Source organism: Sparus aurata, chromosome 23 (genome assembly GCF_900880675.1).
Source record: "Sparus aurata chromosome 23, fSpaAur1.1, whole genome shotgun sequence".
Taxonomy (NCBI): Eukaryota; Metazoa; Chordata; class Actinopteri; order Spariformes; family Sparidae; genus Sparus; species Sparus aurata.
In genome coordinates, this window is record NC_044209.1 from 24,781,437 (window position 1) to 24,808,086 (window position 26,650).

The 26,650-nt window shown below is 41.9% G+C and overlaps 1 protein-coding gene across 3 annotated transcripts; it reads right to left on the reverse strand.

The window, feature by feature from the left end:
* Positions 1-25,817, reverse strand: camsap3 (calmodulin regulated spectrin-associated protein family, member 3). Of its 3 annotated transcripts, none has more exons than XM_030407286.1 (18): positions 25,310-25,817; positions 17,221-17,483; positions 9,615-9,755; positions 8,957-9,043; positions 8,556-8,588; positions 7,633-7,771; positions 7,404-7,543; positions 7,231-7,315; positions 7,091-7,133; positions 6,928-6,983; positions 6,588-6,624; positions 4,371-6,501; positions 4,150-4,274; positions 3,635-3,927; positions 3,425-3,518; positions 2,747-2,865; positions 2,545-2,663; positions 1-2,411 (listed from the first exon to the last, which is right to left on the reverse strand). In XM_030407286.1, the coding sequence occupies exons 1-18, from the start codon at positions 25,440-25,442 to the stop codon at positions 2,112-2,114; spliced, it is 4,338 nt and encodes a 1,445-aa protein (XP_030263146.1). In that variant the 5' UTR covers positions 25,443-25,817; the 3' UTR covers positions 1-2,111. The 3 variants fall into 3 exon arrangements, with proteins under 3 accessions (XP_030263146.1, XP_030263144.1, XP_030263145.1); XM_030407284.1 differs by having other exon boundaries at positions 6,588-6,660; XM_030407285.1 differs by lacking the exon at positions 8,556-8,588 and having other exon boundaries at positions 6,588-6,660.
* Between the last annotated feature and the right edge of the window lie 833 nt (positions 25,818-26,650).

Below are 26,650 nucleotides of genomic sequence, written 5' to 3' on the forward strand. Positions count from 1 at the left end.
TGATTTAAAAAGGATTTTTATTTTTCTGGTCCAGTTGCCAAGGAAAGTCAATTTATGAAATGAACATACATAATGTGCTGGCACAGATTTGATAACAGAAAAGAAAGAAAACAACATAAATGTTATGACACCTTCTATGAAATGAATGAGTGATTTACCACCTTAACCAAAAGAAACATAAGTAGAACCTAAACATCAAATGCACCATCTAATGCAAACCAAATAAATACACCTCTGGATGACGTGGGGGGGATTCTAGGGAAGAATTGCACAGAATCAAAATATAGTGTTCTACTACCACATACTACTCTTTTTACAAAGACATAAATACAAACATCCACTGTTTCCATATGCACTCCTCCACTCACACTTTTAATCAATCATCTTACTATTATTACTAAAGTCTGCTTGACATTTTTTGTACATCTGTTTTGAATCTCATTCAAACAACACATTTGTTGGAGGCAGTCAGTGAATTGAGAGAAGACAGCTGCGCCACGGCAGCTGCTGTAGTGCTAAAGACTGCAAAGGAATGAAAGTAGGACAATTTCACACAGATTCTGTGGCGATATTGACCTGATCACAAGCAATTGCAGGGTCAAGTGTTTCAGCTAATAGCGTGGACACACTGGAAAAAAAGAACAGCTCAGAGTTTTACATTCCCCCAGATATGCATGAAGGAGTCTCTAGAGACTGTGTGGGGTAGATGAGGGCTGCTACAGTTCGGAATGATACTTCATTGAGAAACTGTTTCTATGCCAGGGCACACAAACAGGGAAACATATACGAAACAGACTCCTAGTGACCTAAAGGATTTATTAATCCCTCGACAAAAGGTTTCAGCAATTTTCAGCTGTTTGACAATTTCTTTTCATTCTCATTCACTCATTCTCATCCCACACATACTTGTCACTAATGCTTAAGCAGCAGGCTAGCTTATTCGTAGCTTACAAAGGTCAACTTACTTTTTACAAATCATTGTCAAAAAAAAAAAAAAATCAAAGTAATCAGCATTCAGTATATATTAAATCAGCATTGATTATCATTTTCACACAGAGCTGTATCCAAGTAATGATAAACGTGATAAAGCCCTCCTTCATGTTTCCAGTATTGTTTTTCAAGATAAGCTCAGATAACATTTCAATTCATCACATGTTGAAAATGAGAAAGCCAGTTAAGAGGAAAAAGTCACATGAATTTCATTCTTCTTTCAGCTCAGAAAGGCTGAAGCAATTTGTCCAGCAAAAACATGTCAAAATAGTATAAAAAAAACATCCAGATGTCTACAGCTGAAGGAAAGTAGGAATGGAGTGGAACGCACGAACTGTGGGGGCACAGGCAGTTTCTAGGTGTGCGAGTGCATCGACAACCACAGTAGCCACCACCAGTGCAGCCCACAGAGGAATCACGCACTATGTTCTGATTCTGACCAACCAGTGAAAACACCCCTGAATGGAATGAGTGGATAGTGTGTGTCCTACATTCATATGAAAGCAGCGTTACCTGCTATTAATTTTCAGCTGAGATCTCCTATAAGAACTGAGAGCCGAGCCACTTATCTCAGTAGACTGGAGAGAGACTGAGCCCTGGAAGAAGAAGAAAAGGCAGCAAAAGGAAAAGCAAGCAGAAATGAGAGGGATGGGAACTACTCTGGCCCAAAATACTGTTGTGTGGGCAAAGGCAGTGTGGCTGTCCCTCTTTTTCTTACCTAAGAGTCGCAAAAATGACCCCAGGGGCAGGGTAAGGCAAGGCAATGAGGAGGCAGGGTGCAAGGTAGAGACAGTTCTTCATCCCGATAGAATCAGTCGCAATACAATTTACAATCTAGGTTGACCAGGCAGAGCCAATCAGATGCTGTCAAGAGAGAAACTATTCTAACTACACTGGCTGAATGAGTGAGTGATTGGCCCTTTCTCTTGGCAAGTAGAGTCGACTGGATTGTTCTCGAGGTCCAGGTTGGTAGCTGGCCAAAGCCTGATCAGTCATGCTGTCCACTGCTAGTCTAACTGGGTAATAAACAAACTCAAGTGCCTCACTGGCCACAATAGAGGACAATAGGGGTCAAATTGGGAGTTAGTTCCCTGAATTTTAACACCCATCCTGGGTATGTCTTATTTGGGGGTGCCAAGCTTCTTAGGAGTTCCTGGGCGCTTTTGCCAAAAGTGACCGGGGATGGTGAAGGCGTCAACACTCATGGACATGGTTTTGGACGGGATAACAGTGAACTGCTTGCGGTCAGAGCTGTACTTGTAAATGGACTCAACCATCTCAGGTGCGATGATCCGGGGGCCAATGCCAGTGAGCCGTACCATCTCCTCAGTTTCAGGGTTCATGGTGTAAACTGCTCTGAACTGGCAGCTGTGATCTCTGAAGAGGATAAGAAAGTGGTTGGCCGAGCTCTTCTCCATTTCCTAAAGAGGGAGAAAGAAAAAAGGAAAATTGACAAACAAATATATTAAAATCCTAAAAAAAGAGCAGCTGCCAACTGAAATCTGATTCACTTTTAGCCTAGTAAGTGAGGACCTCTTTGTGGACATAGCGTACCTCTACAATCTTGTTTTTCTGTGGTTCATTGACCTTGCCAGCCAGGCAGCAGCGAGTTATAGCGTTATGAATGATGAACTTGTTGGACTTAAAGCTTGGTTCCTTGTACAGCTTTGGTCCTGCAAGACACAACATCTTAAATGTCAGTAACGCAACCAAATAACACTTTTTATAATCTCCCAGTTAGGAACGTGTCACTGACCTGTGTATTCTGGGATTGAGGCAGGGGAGGAAATAGTGGATCCATTCTCCCAGTCCTTCTCTCCATTCTGACCACTCAGTCGTCTTGGTGACATTAGCCGGGAGGGAGAGTGTGAACGGCTAAAGGAAGAAAATAAAAGAAGTTTAGTGAATTTATTCAACTTTATTTTATGGTTTTATACCCTGACAACTGTTATTTAGGCTACAGTTTCAAATCCATTCAAAAGATGGGGAAAAAATAACACCATTCACAGATTCAACATTAAACAATAAAAGATAGAATTTCAGTTTAGTACAAACTTTGGTTTCTCAAATCTGTCCACAGTAACCTCTCTTCCCAAACAAATCAGTAAACGATCTTTGGCAGTGTCATTAGCGCTATCCCATGAGTAAATCCTCTTCTCAAACAAATCAATAACAGATCGCTGGAGAAGAAAATAAACCCAATATCACTAACACTGTTGAAGCAACTTCCAGCACAACACAGTTGATTGTCTTGTGCATACAGGTGATATGGGGAGGACAAATATACTGAAGAGAATCGCAGATCCAGCTTTTGATTTTGATGATCGAAATTCAAAGCTACTTTTGATCAATATTTGACAGCACTGTTTTTGGCCAAACCCTGTGCCTCCGAATTTATTCACAAAATCCAAGCCACCGTCACGATGCAGGTTACCTGGGAGACTTCCTGACAGTCAAGCCTCCAGAATCATTAGCCATAGAGGACAGGTTCATGGTTGAGTGGGAGTACACCTTGTTCAGCCTTGTGCCTAGAAGGAGAAAAATAGCAACAGAGAATGAAATTATACTGAGAAACCAAACAAATGTCAGAATAGGAAGAGGGCATGGAATGACTCAGACCCGTGCAAACATTGGAACTATTTACCCATGAAACCCTTGACAGGGCTATGAGATAGGACAGAGTCATCTCTGAACACAGTCTTGGGTCTCTGCTTCTTGACACCTCGGACCGTGGTAGGTTTCTGCCTCAGCACCTTGTCTAAGTCCTCCATGATCTTCAGCTGATGTCTCCTCTCATACTCCTGCCTAGTAAAGTCACCTCTGCGCTGGGGAGTCCCCTCAACGGGTGGGGTATGGGAGGCTGGAGGGGTGCCTGGGGTTTGGGGTCTGTCCTCACTCTTATTCCCCCAGCCCTCGATGATCATCCACTGAGGCTTGCTGAAGTACAGGAACATAATGTGTAAAACTTTCAATGTGATATTTACATTGTGAAACCAATCATAGAAACTGGAGATTTACGTTTCAGACAAGTAATGTAAACAATTTCTCTAATTCACTAAACAAAGGATAACAGACCAATCAAGCCTTCTCATCATAAGGTACATGCTGTAAATACCTAACTACAGTCATCTTCAAACTTTGAATACATAAGGTTCTCACTTCGATTCTTTTTCCTTTTCCTGCTCAAGCTTGCGTCTTTTCATTTCTTCTGCTCTTTTCTGCTGTTTCTCCAGCAAAGCTGCTCTACGTTGGGCCATCTCATCCTCCGGTCGCTCAGTGTCATCCTAATAATAAAGACAGGAGCAAAGAGTCCTGAATGCATCAACAATACAAGAACATTTATAGAATAGCACACACAGTAAAAACACTGAGTCACCTACCTTGAAAAAGAATCCAACTCCTCCTTTAATTTCTGGCTCAGTCCGGTCACTCATGGAGTCTGAGAAAGCATCAGGTACTTGGTCATCCTCGTCCCCATCTCCTCGCAGAGAAGCTAGCGAGATCTCTATCAGGCTACCTCGTTTGCCATTCATCATAGCTGCAGGGGCATCACTCTCGAAGGAGCACTCTGATGGGGCACCAGAGCTGCAGCCCCCACCTACATGCCCTTCCTTTCTACCCAAAGGGCCATGCGATGGCCCAGCCTCCAGGTCCATGCTAAATATACTATGATCGTCAATGGAGCCTACCTCTGACAGGGCGTCATCTGCAGGAGGACGGGGAGTCGGGGTAGGAGTCGGTACAGGGGTCAGTGTGGGAGTGGGGACAGGAGTTGGTCCAGATGAGCGCAACACATCTAAGCTGTCAGAGTCACCAATGGAGAAGGAGGACGATGTCTGGACTTGTGATTGCCACGGATTTACACGACGAAGGTGAGGAATGCGGTCCACGTTTTGAGGTGGAGCGATGACCCTCGACAGGGTAGGGACCTTATTGTCCAAGGTACGATTTGGTTGGTGGTGTTTAGGGCTTTTAGGGGGCGCAGATTGGGCTCTACGATGGACATGAGGAGATTTAGGAGGAGTGGTGTGGTTTTGGATTCTGCGGGATGGAGAGGGAGAGGAGTAGGCTGAATTTAAATCTCGGGTGGATTCTCGTGACAGCCGCGCAGGGGCAGGGGTGGAGGTTTTAGGGCTGGCTGGAATAACCCATGTGTTGTTGGTGGAAGGTGTAGATTTCTTCTTGACTAGCTGGCTTTGCTGCTCAGTCAGCCGTTGCATGTCACTCTGCAGGGAGCTGAGAGCTGCAGTCAGCTTAGACACAGCATTATTATAGTCCCCTAGGGGAGCTACCATTTTCTCACCAGGTGTCCCCACACCCTTCCCTCCTGGTTTACCTGCCTTTTCTTTGGAGTTCAGTACCTGCTTGCTGGGCTGAAGTCCTTCTTTGATATTAGCCTCATCCTCCACTGGGAGGTGCTGTTCAACTTGTTCCTGCTGCTCTTCCTCCTCCATTCTAGCTAGCCTTTCTTCCAGTGTCAAGCGAGAGAGGTCTTCTTCTGTGGATGAGGTGCTGACCTGACCATCGCCTCCTTCTCCTCCACCTTCGTCGTCCCGCTGCTCCTTCTTTAACTGCAGAAAGGCACTCTTCCCCAATCTTTGCCGGTGCTTCGCAAAAATGGCCTCAATGCGTTTCTTCTGGGCTTCAATAGCCTTGCGCTTTTCTTCAAGCCGAACCCCCAGCTCAGACATCTCATTATTGAGTTGTGGGCTCTTGCTGGGGCTTTCTTCAGACTTTTGGGCCCATGAGGTCATCTGAGGAGAAGTGGGGCTGCTGGCTTTGGGGGAATCCATAATCTGCTTCTTTTTGCGTTCTGCAAAGCTGGTCATCTTCACTCCACTGTCAGACTCCTCTCTGCCATGGCCTCTAGCAGCATGTGCACCAGCAGCTGGTGTGGTTGGAGTGGACTGGGCCTTAGGTAGATCTTCTGATGCATCTGAGTCCACACTGCCGTCTCTCAAGACTGAGTCATCATCTCGTGAACATTCGGAGGCGTTTCTGGTGCGTGTGGGCTCTCTGGACTCTCCTGTAGGCCGGTACATCATTCCTGAGCGTGAAGGGGCAGAGCAGCTGATGGGTGCCAAGTTAGGTAAATTGTGTCTAGAACTAGCAGGGTCATCAGGAGAGTGGAGGTAGAAGCCATCAGGAGCACCATCAGGGTGTAAACGAGGCTCCATCTTGCTCTCGTTGTGGATAATTTGGAGAGCCTCTTCGATGGTAGGGAGCTCTCCTGTTTCACTCGCTGCAAGGCCGTTCTCCTCTGCCAATCTTGGAATACTGGGACTCTGGGTGGACCAGGAAGCTCTCTGTGGACCATTGGGGCCAGGGGGTTTACTCAGTAAATGGCTGAGGTCTTCAGGAGGTGTGTAGGACACCCTGGTCAGATTTTGGCCTGCTGGGTTGAGTTGGTCTGAGCTCACGGAACGGGTTATCACAGGGTTGCCCATCACAATGTCCACATCACTGTCCAGGCCAAAAGGAATGCTGAAGGATACTGCAGACAAGGGGCGACTAAAGAGAAAAGAAAAGCACAATAAGTACAATAAAAAAAAGTTAAAAAGACATTGCTTAAATGATCCTGAATACATGGACCCTACCTGAGAGGTTTCTTGCTCCATGTCTTTCCAACACCTTCTATATGAGACATTGAGGTAGACTGAGTCAAAGATCCTGAGTACAATGGGACACACACACAGACACGTAAAGGCATGCACACCACACAGGGATGCACAAAACAAACAAGCAGTACACCAATAAAAAGGAAAAATATATATAAAGTTTCAAATATTGATTAAAATAAAAAGACAAGGCTATCATACAACACGAAACACAACTGAAAGACAAACCAGGATTGAGGGAGATAGGAAAAGCAGATTGCAAAATGAGATAAACATACACAAAACACTGGAGCTCCATGTAATGATGATGTAATCTTACCTGAAGCAGGAGAAGAAATAGGAAGGAAAGGCTTCTTGAAGATAGATGGGGAGGTACTGTACGGCAGAAAAACAACTTTTCAGTACAAACATTCAGAGTGGTTAATCCAAAAAAAAATATCCAACTACAAAAGGAAAAATCATATTCAGAGAGATTTCTGTACCTGTTACCACTCAAGCTACTTGATGTTACTGGTGTGGATCCATCTAACAAAAAAGAAAACCCCCAACAAGACTTTATAACAGATATTCAATATCATGATCACACAGTTTTACAGAGGACCACAATTTTAATGCAACTTACCCAACGTGTCTATTGGCTGAACAAATTCTGGCCTTCGTACTTCAAACCAGCTCAGCAGCTCTGCTAAGAAGCTCAGCAAGTTGAGCTGAACAAATCACACAGAATGAATCAGGCATCAAGAAAACAGTATTCAATATATTTGTTATTGTGTCAGTTGAATTATGATCAGGTACCTGAAGCTCCTGTGGTGTGTACAGCATGTCCTCTAGCGCCAAGTGACAGCAGCTCTTCAGACAGCTGTCACAGAACTCACGGATGAACTGCAGGTTGTACAGGCTGTCTGCTGCAGACATGGACTCCTTCATGCAAACATCTTATAGAGAAAGAAGAGACAAAGTGTTAAACTGACGTAAATAGAGTAAGTACTAAAAAGCTGTTCGTTGCTACAATGTTTGTTGCTACCTTCAAGTCTTAGCAGGCCAGGGCAATAGTAATGTATGACTGCAGCAACAGCACAACCACTGGAGAGGTCTTTCACTTCATTCACAGATGGAAAAATGGGCTTTTGTTTGGACTGAATTTTATCCTTCCTGTAGCGGAGCTAAAAAAAGAACAACAACAAAACATGACAAATAATTAATTCAGTGTGACCTTAATGGTACTTTTGACGTATTAGTTAATGTTAAAATCATCATCAAAGTCAAGGTTTCTCATACACAGTTTAATACTCTAAAGTCAGTTTGAACTGTGAAACAACAGAAATTGTAGAGAAAAATAGAACTGGAGCATGGATGTAAGAAGAAAGGACACATAAAGGTCATGCTAATGTGCACAAGAGAGAGTTGAGCTGAACAAATGGCAGATGCAGAAGGAGTGAATTAATCAGAGCAGAACGAAGGAAGGTTCCATCAGGAGAAAGTGGGACAAGTGAGGGTCTCAGGAGGCACACGAGAGAAAAAATGTTTCAGGTACAATGACATTATATAGACAAACAGCCCACTGTCAGCAGGGACCTGGTGACTAGAAGCCTGCCTCTGTTAACTGTTAACCCCCTTAGCCAGTCACACACGAAAACACACACCTCTGTTGCACAGAGGACCAGAGAAACTGGTTTCACACGCCAGTTTCAAGTCCTGCTTCAGTACCAACTGTGATTCATGCAGCACTCGTGTGTCAAACAATGCCTTTCGCACCCCACCCTATGACATATACGCTGTGACGTGCAATTCAATGTAAACTCGGATGCGATGCACACTGGCATTCCCACACCAGCATATGGAGAAAAAAAACACACCTGACCATCAGATAATTGCTGATAAATTGGATGAAGACACTTGAGGGATGGAGGGACAGGGGGAGGGAGCAGAGGAAAGGAGGGAACTTACAGGAACAAGTTTCCAGTACCAGCGAGTAGGACACTGTCAGAGAGGAGGAGGGACAGGAAATAGAGAAAGACAGGGAAATGGAGAACAGGAGTACAAGGAGAGGTATTAAGCCTACAGTGGAAGAACTAGACAAACAGGAGAAAGGGTTGTGACGACAGCTGTGAGGACAACCTTGTTGACAAAGCGATGAAGCTAGACTTAGTCTTATTGTGTCAACCAATATTGGCTGCACTAATGGGTAACAGGCCTACAAATGCAGCAGAACAACATGAGCTTAAAACACAGCACACAGCCACAACACAGGCACTGAGTGCATAATACTAGAAAGATTATCATGTGTTTGGTTATAACGAACTGTGATAAACATTGGAAATACACTTGACGTGTAATGCAATACTCACAGAGGGCTGAACAGGTTGGGGGTCCGTTATTGCCTGAGAAGTATCAATCTGGGCTCCATCGGTCTGTTCTTTCAACTTCTGGTTTAACTGAAAGCATGCCAAGAAGACAATATAGTTAACACACAGATCGTGGATCTATACTACAGGGATACAGCTAACAATTGTTTTTTGGTATTGTTTAATCTGATAGTAATTTTCTATATTAATCTATTTGCTACAGTTTGGTTTATAACATGTCAAAAAAGAGAAGAAAAAACATCCAAGGTGATGAATATTAATGTCTTGTTTTGTCAGTCCATAACACAAAATAATCAGTTTCATAACTATAAATAAATTCAAAAATTCTCCATATTAAAGAGACTAAAAAGAAGCTCAAATTCTTGCATTAAAATTACTTTGGAAATCAACTGATTATCAAAGAAGATGGTGATTATTTTTCGATCAATTTCTCTTCCCTTCTGGCCCTTCTTCAGTGTTTTTAAGACAAAGTGGTTTGAGGAATTACATCATTCTTTATTCTGCAGTTAAACAGGCACTGGATCATCTACAAAAGAGGTCTGAAGAAGATAAACATCTGGATTTCAGAGTAATTTCTGACAGGATCCAATACAGACCTTTGCTTGAAGAAAGCATAGTTTCTGTTTGACCTTTTCCTTACCATATTAACCCAGTGAAGTAGAGCATCCTTCCAGCTGGAGGCTCCACCCAGCAGCTCGGTGGAACCACACGTCTTCACCGCAGTCACCGTCTCCATGGCTCCCACGGTCATTAGGGCATCGATCACTGCCAAGTGAGCACTCTGCACCAATCACATGGGAGAAGGAAGAACTGTCAGAGGGAGCACCATACACCATGAGGGCCGGAGAGGCCAGACAGCATCAATCAATCACAGTTAACAGAATTATGCTGGGCACTGACTTGTCTTCTGCTCTAGTAGGACACTGCTTACTGCAGAGCAGAGATCACCTCCAACTGCAGCAGCACTACCAGTATTTACCAGCAGCAACCTCTAGAGGTCACAAGAAGCCAGCTCTGAGTCAGCAGAAACACAGACAGGAGTTTTAAGTAAGCAAAGTCACAGCAGTAGATATGGGTGAACTTTGGACCCGTGTTTGTTCAATCATTAAAGAGGCAATGGACCTGTAATATGATAACAAGTGTGTCCCAGGACTGTCATTCCTAAACTGCTTTACCTTTATTTGCCTTCTCTCCAGCATGCTTCCCTATTGCGCAGTGAAATATTGCTGTATGACTCATGTGTAACAGACTACAGGATAAAATGACGTGTAACTAGATCACCAGGAAGCACAACAATGAACAGCATTCTCTGTAAGAAACAGGTGCTCCGGGTCCTTTCTGCAGTTTAGGTTTATGACAAAGTTTTTGGCAGACATTGTCTACTTCAGATATGTTTTTTGCTTACATACATTTGACATTTCCAAGCATTTGTATCCAACAGTCACAAGAGTATTTCCTTATACCTGAGAGGCCATTACAGAGCCCTTTCTAATGGCAAGAGCCCATTAAAATGCACCGACAACATTGTCAGCTCAGTCAGAGAGAGCGCCTTAATTCTATAAACCTGTTAGCTCATTAGAAGTTGTGCTCTGTTTGTGCCATGGGGCTGCAACAAACTGTACTTCACATGTCTGAACTCCGTATCATGTAAATCATTCATGTATTTTAACCATTTTAAGGTACATTTAATTCATAGATGATTGGCAAATAACAAATTAATTGTAGAGTTTATTCACGATAAATCAAGCACTCCTGCCCTGTTGACTAGTTTTGTTTTCTTGTTGTAATATTGAGGATGATCACAGTAGCTGGTAAATAAAGTTCTAAACAGGAACTCAGGCTTTCTAACAATGTTTAGACTGATTAGACAAGACATGACACTGTTAAGTTATTCACAATTCTTCTCCTACTCTAGTCGATGTCATGAATGCAGGATCTCTCTTTGTTTGTCTCCTCTATCTGTATCACTTTTAGTTGCCATCCAACAGCAGTACTGGACCCCTCTCTGCAACAACAGCAACAAGCTCCTTGTTATAATAATTAATTCTGACCAACAGAGCAGGCAGACAGGTCACAAACAACACATTCTTGTCATGGGGCCGCTCCTTCAATCTCCAATCTTCAGTTTTGAGCCTAATCTGTGCAAATCAGTGCCTGTTCCCTTTTACTACTTACAAATTCCACTTTAGGGGCCAGACATTCCTACTCTAACCTCTTACGTTGTCCCAGATGGAAGCTGGTGGCAGTCCAGCTGCGTGCATGAGCCCTGTCTGCATGTCTGCCTACTCAACCCTGATGTAAAGTGCTGACCTGGGCAGACCTAGTGCTGGGGCGGTCAGGGTGGGCTATGCCAGCAAAGCCTTGTCAGATATCATTGGGGCAATATCTGTGGATGTGCTTCAGTCAGTCACTGGGAGCTGTGTGGCCCTGGCAGGCCGGCCCTCCCAGCACTAGTGCCAAGACTAGGGCTGCTGCTTGTGTGTCTGTGACATGACCTGTCTGTTCAATGAAAATGTCTGCAGTACAGAAGGGGACAAATGGCCCCATAACAGGGACAAGTGACTCTCAGGGTGAGCAACTATCTGACTGATTCAGAGCAGGGATAACTGGAACGCAGAAGGTCTGGGCACAAATTCAATTACATTTCATGTCAACTTCTACACTATGATGATACGAATACACTGTATCTGCAAAATTCTGTTGCCCAAAACAAAACTCACTGTTATGAACATGAACTGATTTTTTTTGGTGAATTTTCCATACTGTAGTATACACTCCCAGGCCATGAATTACAGGTACACCTACACAACAAATGCAATCTAGTCCAGCAGCTTTGCCACACATTCTACATTTATGAAGCTTATAATGTCACCTTGCAAGGCAGCTAGATTTGCGAAATCCAGTGATCATGTGTTTTCGCAAATCCTTTGTGCCAAGGCTTCAAAGTATGTGCTTGTCGCCAAACACACAGCAGAACTGGCAGCTCCAGGCATGGTTTAGATGTGATGACCAGTAAGAGACGTGACTGTTTGTTTGACAACAACAATGGCGGCTCCTAGAGAGGTTAGCGCAGACACTGCTGTAGCATCAGTTATATCAGAATTGTGCACAAACAAGAGCAAAACACAGCACTGAAAGCTTTTCTCAATGATAAACATGGTGTCGCTCTCTCTCAACTGGCATTGTCAAGAGTGTGATTTACCAACAGGTTCTGTCGTTTGCACTCTTCCAATGTTGATCTGATTGGTTAAAGCCAGGTTAACATCAACGGTGATAGACAGATGTTTTGTCGAATCACGTGCCAAATTTTTCCAAACACTTTTGCACAGATGGTTCTGTGTAACAAACCATGTGACATATCAGGATATTTATAGCGGGCAGCCTTTACTTAAGTTGTATTCAACTGACTGAGGTAAATGTTTGTGGGGTTGTTATACTAAACTGCATTATATTGAAATGTGTTTTAAATATTACATTTGTCAGTGGGATTGGAAAAACATTATAGAAGAGAATAATGCAGTCTGGTTAAACATTACTGCAAACCAAGATCTCAATCTGAAAGAACAACGGTTGAATCAATACCGCTATGACATAGCGATAAAAGCGAAGCAAAACTATCTCCGTAAAGGCAGAATTTATGGCTGAACCGTTGGACTGGTTTGCATTAAATTTGAGTAAAGCGGACACAGAGTGTATATTTGTTGCTAAAATTTGTCAGTAGCCATGTTTCAATCCATAAGAAAATAAGAGTGATTTAAGGTACTAACATATTTCTGCATTCAGCCTCAAACAGTAATGATAGGTTGGAGCTGCTGTCACAGTGTGAAATGAGACAGGATGACTGAGGCACAATGAGAGGAGATGAACAAATACAATGACAGACCTCATGAAAGTGGTCATCCCTGTTGTCATGCTGTACAGAAGTTATTCAGAGGAGAGAGTGGAGGGTAATTCATGATAAAAAGAATGAAAGGGAAAGAAGGGGTGGATTTCCCGTTGCAGACCCAGGAGAGCTCACTAAGCTAAATCACAAGTCCCTCTAATGAGAGGGGAGAGAGGAGCAACTCATGAACACCCAGCTCATAGCCTGCCAGATCACCATAACAACCAACCAGCTGACCCACAATGCATCTCAGCACAAGCCTGACCGCAGCATTGCTCCGTGCCCCTGGCTTAGCACCGGCTCTCAGCTCGGAAACATCCAGCCAGCAAACAGTTAGCACCCCTCAAAACTGATGTAACAGAGAGAGGAAAAATTAATACCCCATCAATTAACCCCCACCAACATAAAATCGTTTTTTTCTATTTGGTAAATCTGCTTGCATAATCATGTCAACAACTGAGTCAAACAAAGAATGCAAAGACATCTTGTGGATCATTAGGTGAGATAACAATGAGGGCAAAATCTGATTATGTCTGAAATATGACTTAACCCTATCCCCATCCCCATCCCCCTACCCTGCCTGGTGCCTACTGAGGGAGATAAACAGGGGGATCAGGCAGGTCTGAGGCCCAGCAGGGGATTTTAGACAGGAGGTTCTCTCAAAGCACATGGAATATGGAACACTGATATGTATAGAAACTGCATACTTAAACCAGGAAACCAACCTAGAGCAGCTTTACACAAAAATAATTTAACATATGGTCGATAGTTTAACTCCACATTAGGCCCAAAGCTAAACAAATAGTCTAAGATGATGGTTAGTGCCTCTGATAGTCTGCCACTTCTACTTCCAACTAAGCTCATGAGTGATGCTCACTTGACCAGAAACCTGCCAACACAGCAGTATGATTTAAGACAAAGTGTCAGTGCCTATCTAAAACCAACAGGGGACCGGGAAGAGGGTTAGCTGCATTATGGCTACATGACTTGCTTTGTCACTGTGGGAACAAATGCTCCCATCTCGAGAGCCATAAAAAAATAATAGCAGTTCCGTATAGAGTTATGTATTCAATACAGATTGTTTGAAATGGATAATTGTGTAAAATATTCAACCGTCTCAGCCAACAATATATTAAACAAATGATTTTGCTGTTGTGAGACATGTTAGGTGCATGGTGAGTCAGTGGTCATCTCTGGCGTGTCATCCAATCGTGGATGATGACGTTCAGTCTGCAGGCAGATTATCTCTAATCTGGGCTGGGCCATCACCAGAAGGACAGTTACCAGTGGGGCACCAACACACACAAAGACACGTATATATATACACAGCACGTAGGGGATGGAGGTAGCTGGTGGCTTCATACTGAGACTGTGTGTGTCATCAACAAAGTGCCTCTTTCAGGGCAACCCTGGCCTGTATAGATGTTGATGCTAACTTGGGTTGTATTAGCAGTGCCACCGACTCGGTTTTGATGGAACTTTATACCCTCAGTTCACATTCTTACAGTAGGGAAAAAGCAGATGTATTAATATTTTTCCAGATGCTGAATTTAACACATAATAGTAGTTAAATGCGTGATGTTCAAAGCCTTTTTTTGTAGAAGCTATTGCAATATCGTTGATACAAAAGAATAGTTTCTAAAATTTGCGTCAGTCATGTTTAAAAATAAGTACATGTATGGGCTTACAGGACACCGCAACCTATTATGAACTTCATTTGGGAATTGCAAGTAATACCTAAAAATTCTACTTTTAAATAAATATTGCATATTTCACACATGTATGTACATAGTTTAACCTTCAGAGCTTCATGTTTCTAGTCGATTTAAAAGGTTATAGACAATAAACAAATAATAAGATTAAGACTTGAAAATAAATACATTGTGCTGTCTTTTCTGAGCATACAGTATTTGGTCGAATTATTTTAGTTTAGACCTGACAGCTCACCGGACCAGCTCACACCATTTTCTAACTAAGAACTGTCGAGGTCTAGAAGCAGTAACAAACAGTGAAAGCTTCTTCATTAAGCATCGATAAACAGTTTGATCAAGAAAATAATTAATATAGTACAATTTTATATGTTTTTGGAGAGGCAAGATTTGACTGTTTTTGCCCTGCTATGCTAAAGGCACAGTTTTATAGAGCAGGTCATTGGCGGTCTGCATTAATGCTGCTGCAGCAACCAGCTACATCTGTGGAGCTAGACATGGGCCAAATTTCATAGTTATTAGCAACGAACAGAAAAGATCTAAATTGTGCCATGCATTAACAAAGTAAAAGTAACGAACAGTGCATAATTAAGCAGTAGTGTTTATTTGTCAGCAACAAGAATGACTCAACATACTTCTATGTACATGCACTGTATGTTAGCTTCTGGTTTGACACAGATATGTGAAGCTTTAATATACAGCAGCGCTACAGCAGATTGCTGCTGCTCCAAAGCCGTTTACTGGCCAAGACCCACACTGATGCTCCATCCTTCTAATGCTGCTGCAGCATGACCCACTTTCTCTGCTTGCCACACTGTAGCTACAGTGCCAGTCAGTGACAGACAAGCTCAGAGAGCTGCCAAGCAGCTACTGGAAGTCTCATACACCAAATCAGCAAACAGCAAATGCAGCATTAACAGTAACAGCCAAAATAAGAGTTTAATGATGAGGATTTACAGCTGAGATATCCATGGTCTGGCCTGGAAGCATTGCCCAGAACTGAGACGCACGCAAGCGGACAGATTTGTGCAAACACAACTGACATGGTCATCGTGAATGACAGAGACCTACTGTGTCATTAGACTATTATTTCTGGTGCTGTATGGTTAATACGGACACAGACCAAGCAGGTGTGGGGTTAAGACAAAACCTCTAGTAGAAGGACTAGATAACCTCATATTTGGTGCAAGAGGAGGGTGCATGTGACATGCTGTAGGCTGTAGATTTTAGCAAAACCCTCCACCGTAATGCACCATGAATTAACAGCACTAAGAATTACTAAAATGGATGGCAAACATGGATGGTATCAAAATAAATACAGAGGCTTGCATAGTTAGATTATAATGTGTAAACTAGTGTAAGCTAGAGCAGGATAAGGCAAAACACTATGTTATAATAAACAGAAAGAAATTCCCCATTAAAGGAACCTTCTCTACTCTGTCCTCAACAGTTTTCTTCCTGTATTGTGTCTCACATCTTTATCTGCGCAAAACAATCAATCTGTAAGCTTCCAAAGTACAACTTCACCAGTATTAACATTCATTTTTATATTGGATGTTCTATATTAGATACCAGAATAATACATTAACTAACATCCAAATTCTCATATATTGCTGGTGCACATACACATTTGCTTTTTGATTTAGAAAATGTACCAAGGTATGCACACCTTTATAAGCATACGATTAAGCTCATAATCACAAGAGCACCAGCAGTGTCGCACCTGCTGCAGCAGCCAGTAAACAGCAGCAGTGGAGCAAACAGCTGTCACCTGACAACAGCACCGTCCATGCAGCTCCCTCGAGACTTGGCTTTCAAAAAAAACAGCCTTAATGTGCATGTGCACCAAGGCAGCTTGGGAAATGGACCTTTTCTTTTCTTTTAGAAAAACCCGCATAAAAGGATATTTTGTAAAAATACTACAAAATTGAGTTGTCAACTGGGAAGCCTCTCCTCTCTTAGACTCTTATGGTTTCCAATTTGACAATAAAATTAGTTATCTGTAGGTTTGCAGGCTCAAGTATTTCCAAGCTATGTTATGTGTGTACTAAAGAGCGACAGACAGAGAGAGAGATCCATTGTCAAGGGCTAAGAGGACAAACCAGTTTCTCTTGATTTAACTCACTGAGTCAGCCCAGAGTATTCTCTCAATGGAGTATCTAAGGTTTCACCAGAACTGTTTAGCCATTGTTCTGCAGCTGATCTGGACCATCTATTGAATCTAGACTTTCCCTCCCTCTCACACCCTGGAATTAAAGTAGTCGTCCCTTGTGTCACAATGACTGCCCTAGTCTCAGCAGCTGGATTCACTCATCCCTCTTGGATCAGCTGGGGGCAGCATAGGGGAAATTGGGGGTGGGGTTGAAAGAGTGGGGGTCTTTTTGATGTCCTTTAATCCCTCGAATCAAAGCATAAACAAGCGCCTATATCAACAACCAAGCCCCCTCAACCCCTTCTGCTTTCTACAGACTCCTGAATAGCAGAGCATCTGGTTTCACGGGAGGAGACATTCACTCCTTTAGGGTGAAAGTAGTTTCTAACCAAACAACAGTTATGACATCTCCAGAAGGCCACCACCCACAAAACTGCATGCCAGAGTGGTGTGGGGTTATCCCCCATGTGTTTACTATGCCCAAACCAAAGCAAAACATTACCATTTTAATGGGTTTATGTCGGAGGTCTGCATCTGTCACCGGTGTGTCCTGATCTTTGGAGACTATGCCCCTCTGAGTGAGTAGCTGCATCAGGGTGGCGTTGTCTTTGGGCTGTTCCTCGGCTTCGATGCCCCCCAGTAATAGGCTGTAGGTGCGGCAGTAGAGCTCTGAGGACTGCAGGAGGCGTGTGACTGGTGGTTTAAGGTGCTCCTGCTCATACTGGTCACAGTAGAAAGGGTCACGCAGCTCTGCAGGGACATTTTCTACCAAGAGACAAAACATACAGACACAGTTAGATATGTTCCTGAAGCAGAGGGTGCTACTATTAAATTAATCATCACTTACTTTGATAATGGATTCATCAATTTCATTTGACAAAAAAAAGAGTTTGATTCCAGTTTTTTACATGTGAATATTTGCTGGTTTCTTTACTCCTCTAGGACATCCTCTTTTGACTTTGGTCATTTTTTCACCATTTTCTGACATTGGCACATGTCAGAGGCATATAAACCAAACAACTTATTGATTATTGGGAAAATATCAACAGATGAATTAAGTTTAATACACACATTACATGTTGATGGAGATGCTCTGTATAAAGAGGATGTTGTGAAAGTTCTGGAAATTAGAGACATTTTTCAGTCAAAGGTCATCCTGAGCATTTTCTGTTGTTGCTGATTTGTAAACCTGCCCCCTTTCAGGTTTGGTAACAGATTAAGACAGCTGGTAAATACCCCAGAGCTATAATCATATGAGTGAGTAGAGCAGAGCAAGCATGAAGGTCAGTGGGGCATGATAGGCTCAGAGGTTGGCATCTGCAGATTACAAGATGCTCTGCCACTAGTTTCTTCCTTCCTTTTAAACGTTGTTTTTTGGTACAAAGCTTCAGTAAAAACTGCTCCTTCCGATCTTCACAAAGATGGTGCAAGTCTCAGTGGTAGAAACCAGCAACCTGTTCAAAACCTAAAACCTCAAAACCATCAAAAGCAAATGACACAGCTGAAATTCTGCCTCAAATCAGATCAAGGTGCAGTAAGGCAACACATGGTTCTATTAGTAGCTATAGCTGAAGACTGTTAAAGAATCTGTTCAGACTGGTCTTCCTGATCACAGCAAACATTATCCTAAAAACCTAAAGCGGACACGCACCCTGTGAAACTGGTTTCTCTGCATCCAGTCTAAACCAGCAGCAAACTCAATACTCTGTGTTTCTGTGCAAACACACTAGAATAAGCTTTTCACTGTTTTAAAGGGCCTGCAGGGGAAAAAAGTTGACAATCTGAAAAAACAGCAGACTGTGTGAAAAAAGAAAGGAGAAACTTATGATCGTCTAAGACTTTGGCCTTAAAGAGAAACAAACGGGTTATTACATGGGAGGTGTCACTGTTGTTGTGTCATTATAAAGTCATGTAATGGATCCACTGACATTAGACAACAAAACAAAACGCCCAGCTTTAGAGGTTAGACAATGCTCTGCTCTCTGTCTCTCACTTTCAGTCCATGATAGTTGTCAGACAATGTCACGCCACATGGTCCGTTTTGTTTGTGTGCTCCTGTGTGCCAAAACTACAATGTTCACTTTAGTGCTGTAAACACTGTGACTCACCAACCAAAATGTACACCTATGTCAAAACGGGGTCAAAATGTCTTCCTACGATGACGTGTTGAAAAAAAAAAAGAGAAAAAGAAAAACTTCCCCCAGAAGGCAAAGTAGGATGCAAATGCCACAACTCAGTGAGATGAAAGACACCGATATGAGAGCGATTTGCCTATGAGAAGTGAGGCCATGAAGACATTCTGTGTCACATTATGTCCTGGAAACAAGCAAGAGTACACATTTGATGTGGCGCATCCATATACATCTTTCTGAAACCACTAACCTGCAGATTTAAAAAAAAGCAAGAATCACTGGATAAAGCCAGTTGGCAGTTTCAAGCACAACCAAGCCCAAGCAAATCAGAATGATATGTCTCTAGAAATGTTGTCATCAAATATTTAGATTAAAAACACACGCTTGTGTGTTTGCATAAACTGGAGCAACAACCTGTCTGTCACTTCCACAAGTCAAAGGGTCAGCACTTATCTATTGGTCTGACTAAGGCATTATCATTGTGGGTGAACAGGGAGATTGCTCTTCAAATAGAAAAGTCCAAGTAAGCATTTGGGATCTACTGAGGAGATTTTGGCCAAGAGACTTAATCCCTTCCACCAGCAGGTGGCCTGTGTGGTCGCTGACCTCTTACCTTCCTGAGTAGGATGAAATAGCAGTGGGTGATCTGACGATTTTAGACCGTGATTGATCTGGATGGCATCCACAATCTCATTTTCAGCCTCACTGAAGTGCAGATCCATGCTACATGAACGTACGAATAGACTGATGTAGCGAACTAGATGGCTTGACTGACTGGACAAATTACTTCATGCGGTTCTTCTTTGGGTGATGTATTGTAAATAGTGTAAGGTGAGTTACAGCTAGCAGCATGGAAGATGAGGTACATGTGTCAAAAAAGAGCTATCTTTATGCAATACTGCAATTGAATAGATTCTCACCCCTATAATAAAGCAAACAGAGACGTTCACTACAGCATTGTCACATTCAGGGCTGAAGCTACCGTTGGGGATACTGAGGTCATGTCTTTGATTTCTTAATCTTAATATTGGTTGTAACATTAAAATAAACATTTACATATGATACAAAATGTTAAAGTTATAGTTAATGAAACTTTGGTTAATAGTTATTTCACTGTTCAGGGAATAAAATGATTTATATACTTATTTATTAGCAATTTATATTGAAAGTTGGAGGTAAATACTGAGTAAATAATTTAAAAACATTATTTGGACTGCTGTTAGAGAGCTGCAACTGATGTTTTTAACCTTTAAGAGCTTAATAAATGTTTTATGAACCATTTCATTGTTTCTTAACAGTGAAATTACTTAACTAATAAACTATAAATTGACAATTTATTAATGATGGTTATTATAAAGTCTTACCCATGTCAGTAAGTTGTTTATAGCTAAGAAAATAAGTTTAATACATTTAAGTCTAACAGAAATGCACAGATTTCTCTGCATTTTAGTCTTGAAAATGTTCTTGATGGGTGGTCGGGGCAGGGGGCATGACGTCAGTATTTCTAAAATCCTGGCTACAGCCCTGGTCTTACTGTTGCTGATATAAAGATCACAAAAAAATTAAAGACTGCAGCAACATTTCAGTGGTGAGCAAAAAATCATGTCAAATTATCATTTAAAGAGTTATAGTAGAATTGATGCAGCCGCCAGTCCGCTTAGCTGTGTTATCCTCCTATCTGTCCTTGATTGCTTGATAACAGGAGCCATGTGTCCTACTTCATTGATGGATCGAGCTAGTGTGCTGGTCGTGACACAGACAATGCCACACGTGTTGGGACACTAATCAACAGACACGGAGCAACAACAACACATCCAAACAAAGGTTGGTTGAAATTAACCGCCATCTAAACCAAGCTGGGTCCTTTGGGAAAAACAAGGTCAGGCGAGACCCCGACACCCACCCCTTCTCATTTTACATTTAAGAGGAACAATCAGCATTGCATTTCAAGAAGGTTGTCACAGTAACAGTGAACAGTAAGTAGTTCTCTCTATTAATAACACAGCAGTTAAGCAAAACATGCTGGATTTGACAACTTAAACCATCAGGAAGCTTACTGGAACTCTTCAGGAACCCTGACACAAATTAAATAATTAATCAGACCTTAGATATGCAGAAGTGTGCAAGATAAGCAAAATAGCAGGAAGTTAAAATTAGCCCTTTTCACCCTCAGGTCATATGCACCCCTACATACCTGCACAATCAAAAATCCTGTTTTATGACAATTTCTTTTCTTTCTATGCTACTTCTGGGGAACATTTTACAACGCAAATAACTCATCATTACTTGTGTTTGATAAGGCCGTTGGCCATGATTTCTAAATGCTTAAAATTTAACTATGACCATCTTAATCATGTGCTGGAAAGGATCAAACACAGAAGATTAACTGCTCTCATTTTTAGAACAAAGCAGGTACTGTTCTGTTGCCCCAAAATCTAGCAGTGGTGAGAGGCACTATGTTAACGCCCTACCCTACATGTGACCACTAGTTCTGAGTGAAATACTAATGCCAATATAAACACTAAAGCTTAGAGGTCTCCAACAAGACTGGAATAGATTGCCTGAACCCCCGACTACTTGTAAAGACTGTAATGTTCCATTTCTGATAATATCTTAACTGACTGGACTATTCATCTGTTCAGAAACTGAGAAATACACATGCATGCAAATTAACAATGCTCATCTATTTGATCGAACAATGAACTAGAGCTGCTACGATTAATTGCTTAATAGATTTGATGTCAACTATTAAATAAGTCGACAACTATTATGATAATCATTTAAATGATTTCAGTACTTTTTTCAGAAAAAAAAGTCCAAGTTCTCCGATTCCAGCTTCTTAAATGTGAATATTTTCTGGTTCCCTTGCAGTGAACTAAATATCTTTGGGATGTGGACAAAAAAAGACATTTAAGAATGTTATATTGCACTTTGGGAAACATTAATCAACATTTTTCACTGACATTTTATAGATCAAACCACTGATGGATTAATTGAGACAATAATCAACAAAATCAGTGAGAAAAATCATCACTTGAAGCCCTGGAACCAAACGCCGACTCTTTGTCTTTAAAATGAGAAAAAAACACACACTTCAGGCACTACACATGAAGTGTCTCCTATCTCCCTATAGATTCACTTACTTTAAACTTGCCATCCCTAACAGCCCTGTGTATCCTGTAACACATCACCCCAGACAGCGCTGGAGTATGACATAACCACAGTAGCTTTAAATTGCATTAAGGGCCAGCATACACAGAAGCATTTCCTGTTGAATCTAATGGGACAACACTGGATCACTCTGGATGAACAGAGTGACAACCGATGCATTTGTCTTGGCAAGTATCCACCTTGTAGTACTGAACTTAAGTTAGACACTCTCAGCCAGATCTTTGTAAATTATTCTTTATCTTACACTGGCCTGTGTGGTGTTGCAAATTACTTCTCTTCTGAAATATCACGTTATCTTGAAACAGACTGTGCCGCTCCGTAACTGTATCAAAGTGTTTCTCCCAGTAAAGTCTCGTATGTTATATCAACAGGCCGTCCTACCTCTTGAGCAAACATTAATAACAAGGAAACATCCTCCTCGGGTCCTTGTCCCTTGTTGACTCACCCTAGTTACAAATGATTGGGAGAGGATGAGTAATCATTCCAATGGGATTCAAGTATTTAGGAAGAGCTTTGTTGTTAGGTGGAGCTAACATGCTAAGGAAGCACAAGTTTTGAAACACGAGGGTACCAGGTGGATTGTTTTTTAATTACTAGAAAAATATCAGGATGTTTATGTTTGGCCATCAGTTGTTTCACAAGTGGCAATTAAGTTGTTTAAAGATGGATTACCTGCAAACACGCAAAACTCATATTAGTATCATGGATTCAGTAAGAAAACTGAAGGACGGAATTCACATAAATCATCCCTATGAACATGTCAGTTTGTATGAGCAAGTTTCTCCCTACTCAAACTGGTAATCAAGACTTTCTGGTCTCATTCCAGTCGTTAAAACTAGTTTGCGTCAACCTCAAATGATCTGTCAAGTCATCCAACAAAGCACCAACAAGGGCAGATCATTAATTTCACCTTTGCTAAACACCATGTGTCTTAACTTCATAAAAACTATATGTCAAGGTATTACAAAAGATTATAAGACACAGTCTCGGTACGGTGCTGTTTAACAGCTACCATTGAAACTGTAATATAGATAGATAGATAGATAGATAGATAGATAGATAGATAGATAGATAGATAGATAGATTAAATGTAGAAAATATAATGGCTAAGTGTGGTTAGAACAGCCTGGTAAATTTAGATAATTACATCACTGAGCTTTAATGCAGCCTTTAAAACCAGTATTAGACATGTACGCCATATCATGATCACGATATAATATCAATATATTGCCCAGTCTTATTAGAGTATCTAATAATGACACTATATGCCGGTTCTTAACAATAATATTATGAAAGAAATTACTGGGCTGATCAAACAACACCTACAACGAGCACCCATTATGCATGCTGATGGTTCTGTGTTTTCCTGGGAGGAGACAAGAAAAACAATTGCTGCTGCTAATGTCTTCAACATTTAGTGAATATGACATGGATTAATTGTTAAGTTTCAAAGGGTTAGGCTTAGGCAGCTTGGTTGCTGATTGTAAATCTAACAGATGGTTAATTTAACACTTTGGGCCAATGTTTGTCTGAAAATGTATTCTGTGCACTTCCCCTTGCTGTTTGTTTATTTTTTTAATGCTGACATAAGTATTTAACTCAAAGCCTGTGAGCAACTTTTACATTATCATGAATGCACATGGATTCATTTAGGGGTTACCTCTATTCGACTTGAGATTTGGTTTGACTTTGTCATTAGGTGTGTTAACGCCTATTAAAAGCTTCTGTCTAACTTTTTATCATTCCTGTATCTAAATAAAGACCTGAGAAGTATAGAGTGTTTAGTCCATGTGAAAGTCTATTATGTTTCACAGTGAATCAGAGATTAAAAATGTTGCCTATTGTTATCATTAGGGTTAATTGACCTGGAAGAACAGTAGACCAGATGACCCGGTCTGGCTCATGCTGTGCTATCTGTTGTTCCACCCAGCAGAGATTTGGGGAAGGGAATGGTGATGTCATCTTGACTTGGCAGAAAACTATCTGTAAGGCCACTCAGCTGATTAGACAAAAAACTATACACATCAACACAGTCTTTGGTACTGGTATTACTGTAGCTTGGCTTGGAGAGTGACTTTGACCAGAGGGCGTGGTTGAGGTGCTAAACAGAGAACACAAGAGGCTGTAGCAGCCTGTAGTGCTGGACCCAAAGCCTGGGATTGTGTAACATGCAAGTCATGTTGAAGTTAAATAGAGTTCACCCCCTCTCCACTTTCCAGCTGAAACTGAGTGAAGCCTGGAAGTTAAAACCTTGACCATTAACCTTTGAGCATTCATTTACATGCACATCACAGGAATCAGGATGTGTGTTTTGGGCCTTGTGTTATTTATGTTAATGTACCAGTATTACCTTGAAAGAGTGCCCTTTCATTAGAGTGTAATCTAACATACAGTTAAATGAAATGAAAGGAGGCACGTCGTCAAGCCTCTCTCAAACAGGACTGTTTTGATGTGTTGCTTGTTAGATCTAATCTTGAGCAGATAGGACTTTAAAACAAAGACGAGACTTGTTATCACCTCAGGCTCGGAGCTGGCGCTGTTCTTGTCTCAGGAAACCTGAAGGCAAAACCATGTCTTATGATACGTACCGGTGTGGTCTATGCAACAAAATCATTTTCTTGGTGGGTGTGTTTTGCATCAAAGGGGTTCCTAACAAGCGCCTCTTGAGGTTTGTTGACTAAGGTTAACAGAAGAAGAAACTCCCTGGCAAACAGAGGGCATTACGGTCTTTTCACTCAGTGCACAATAGAATATTACACGCAGCTATTTGATCCTGATTATGAATTACGGAAGAAAGTGGTAGTCACATAGGCTACTATGGAAGGGCTGTCATCACTAATGGCGAAGAATGGTTCAGAAAACCATCTACGCCCCATGTGCCATGCCTGTGTAACCGGATTAAAAACATATCCAGCAGCCTGCAATTTGTGTCTGAAGCCTGGCGGCTGGAAAATACGACAAAATGGGTTAGCGCGATAAGGCCTAGGGAGGAGGCCTGTCTCTCTGACACACACATACCCAGAAAATGTGACCGCACGTTGAGTGAGAACAAATGACATGTGTCAAAAAATGCATACCGTGCGTGGTCCCCCTTTCATATGCGTCTCTTTGTGCTGAAAACCGCTGAGCTATACACACACTGTAGTTCCCCTACATGCATGTGCTTCTCGCTACACTGCTGAACAGAATATAAACACACCGCTGAACGACTAAATGTTGGTGGTCTTCATACGACCTCTCTGAACATTATTCTAACTCCCCAGGCCTGCAGCCTCCACCTCAACCTACCTGCACTGCCGTAGGACTTCGCCAAAAGCCATCCGACACTTGCGCATATTTTTGCTTTAGTACAGTCATACAGATCCAATGGCTTTATGTCTGGGACCACAAAAGTCTTCTTCATGGTAGGGGAGTCCACCATAGCGAGTCTGTAAAAAATGGGAAACGGTACTGGCAGAAAAAAAAAAAAAAAAAAGCTACAAGATAGTATAAAAAATATCAAGCAATCATTCTTTTAGCCGACTATTCCACACGACCGGGGCTGGGACTGTGGCTGAGGGTTTTGTCGGGAAAATATCCGCCCCGGAGCTGCTTCCAAGTCAGTTATATGTCCTTTTCTTTGCGGTTTTAGAGAGATATTCCGGTTAAGTGTTGCCTCACGACCATGCAAAGCCCCGACCCGCCGGGTTGTTAGAGTAAACCGGACTATTCCCCTCGTTTTTGCCCCTCTTCGTCCGCATAGCTGTGCGGTCGGTTCACTGTACGCAGCTCCACTGAGAACACCGCCGATGACTGACTACCAGGTGCTCCACACTGGCATCACTCACTCACCCCGCGGACCAATAGAAATTGAGTATGAGCTAAGAGGGCGGGATCTCCCTCTGCTACCACAAACTGCAGGTAGAGGTGTGGTGTGACTTGTAGGTTTATCTACTGGTGCTCACACACACAGGTGAACGCCTGGGGGGGGCACCTTTTGACAGGTAACGTCAAACATTACCATGAAACCAGCTTTATGAGAAATAAGGCTGTAGGAGCTATTTATTTGTTGCTGTTTTACTAATAATATGTAGTATTGTATAGAATTTGATTATTCTAGATGTTTTTCTTTATCCAGATAAGCTTTTTAGGTTATGTGTTTAGGTTAATTATTAGCTGGTTCAGCACATTTACTTTTCGCATAACTGATATTTTTTAGTGATAATGTGGGAACCTGAGGTTGTATAGGTAGAAGAGCAGGTATAAGTCCAGCATGCACCTGGGTTGGCAAGCCCTCCCCCCCTTTTTTTTTACCATAGGAAGAGAGGCATGCAAGAACCATGACTTCTTCATGTTTACTTACTTGTTTTTGGAGAAATAACCCTTAAGTGGCCACTAAAAAGGGTACATCAAAGTCATTAATAAAATATATATTCTGACAAACCAGTTCAGACCATAGTTAGTGTTGACACTTGGAGACCACCACAACCATTACACCACTAGGCATCTTATGTTAGTCAAACAAACTTAAAACCATGTTTTTCATCAAAATACAAGATTAAATCAAATCAGCATGCAATGTAAATAACATGCATGTTTATTTGTCCTCTGTTCTCCATCTTAGCTCAACATGTGGAAAAAGAAGAAAAA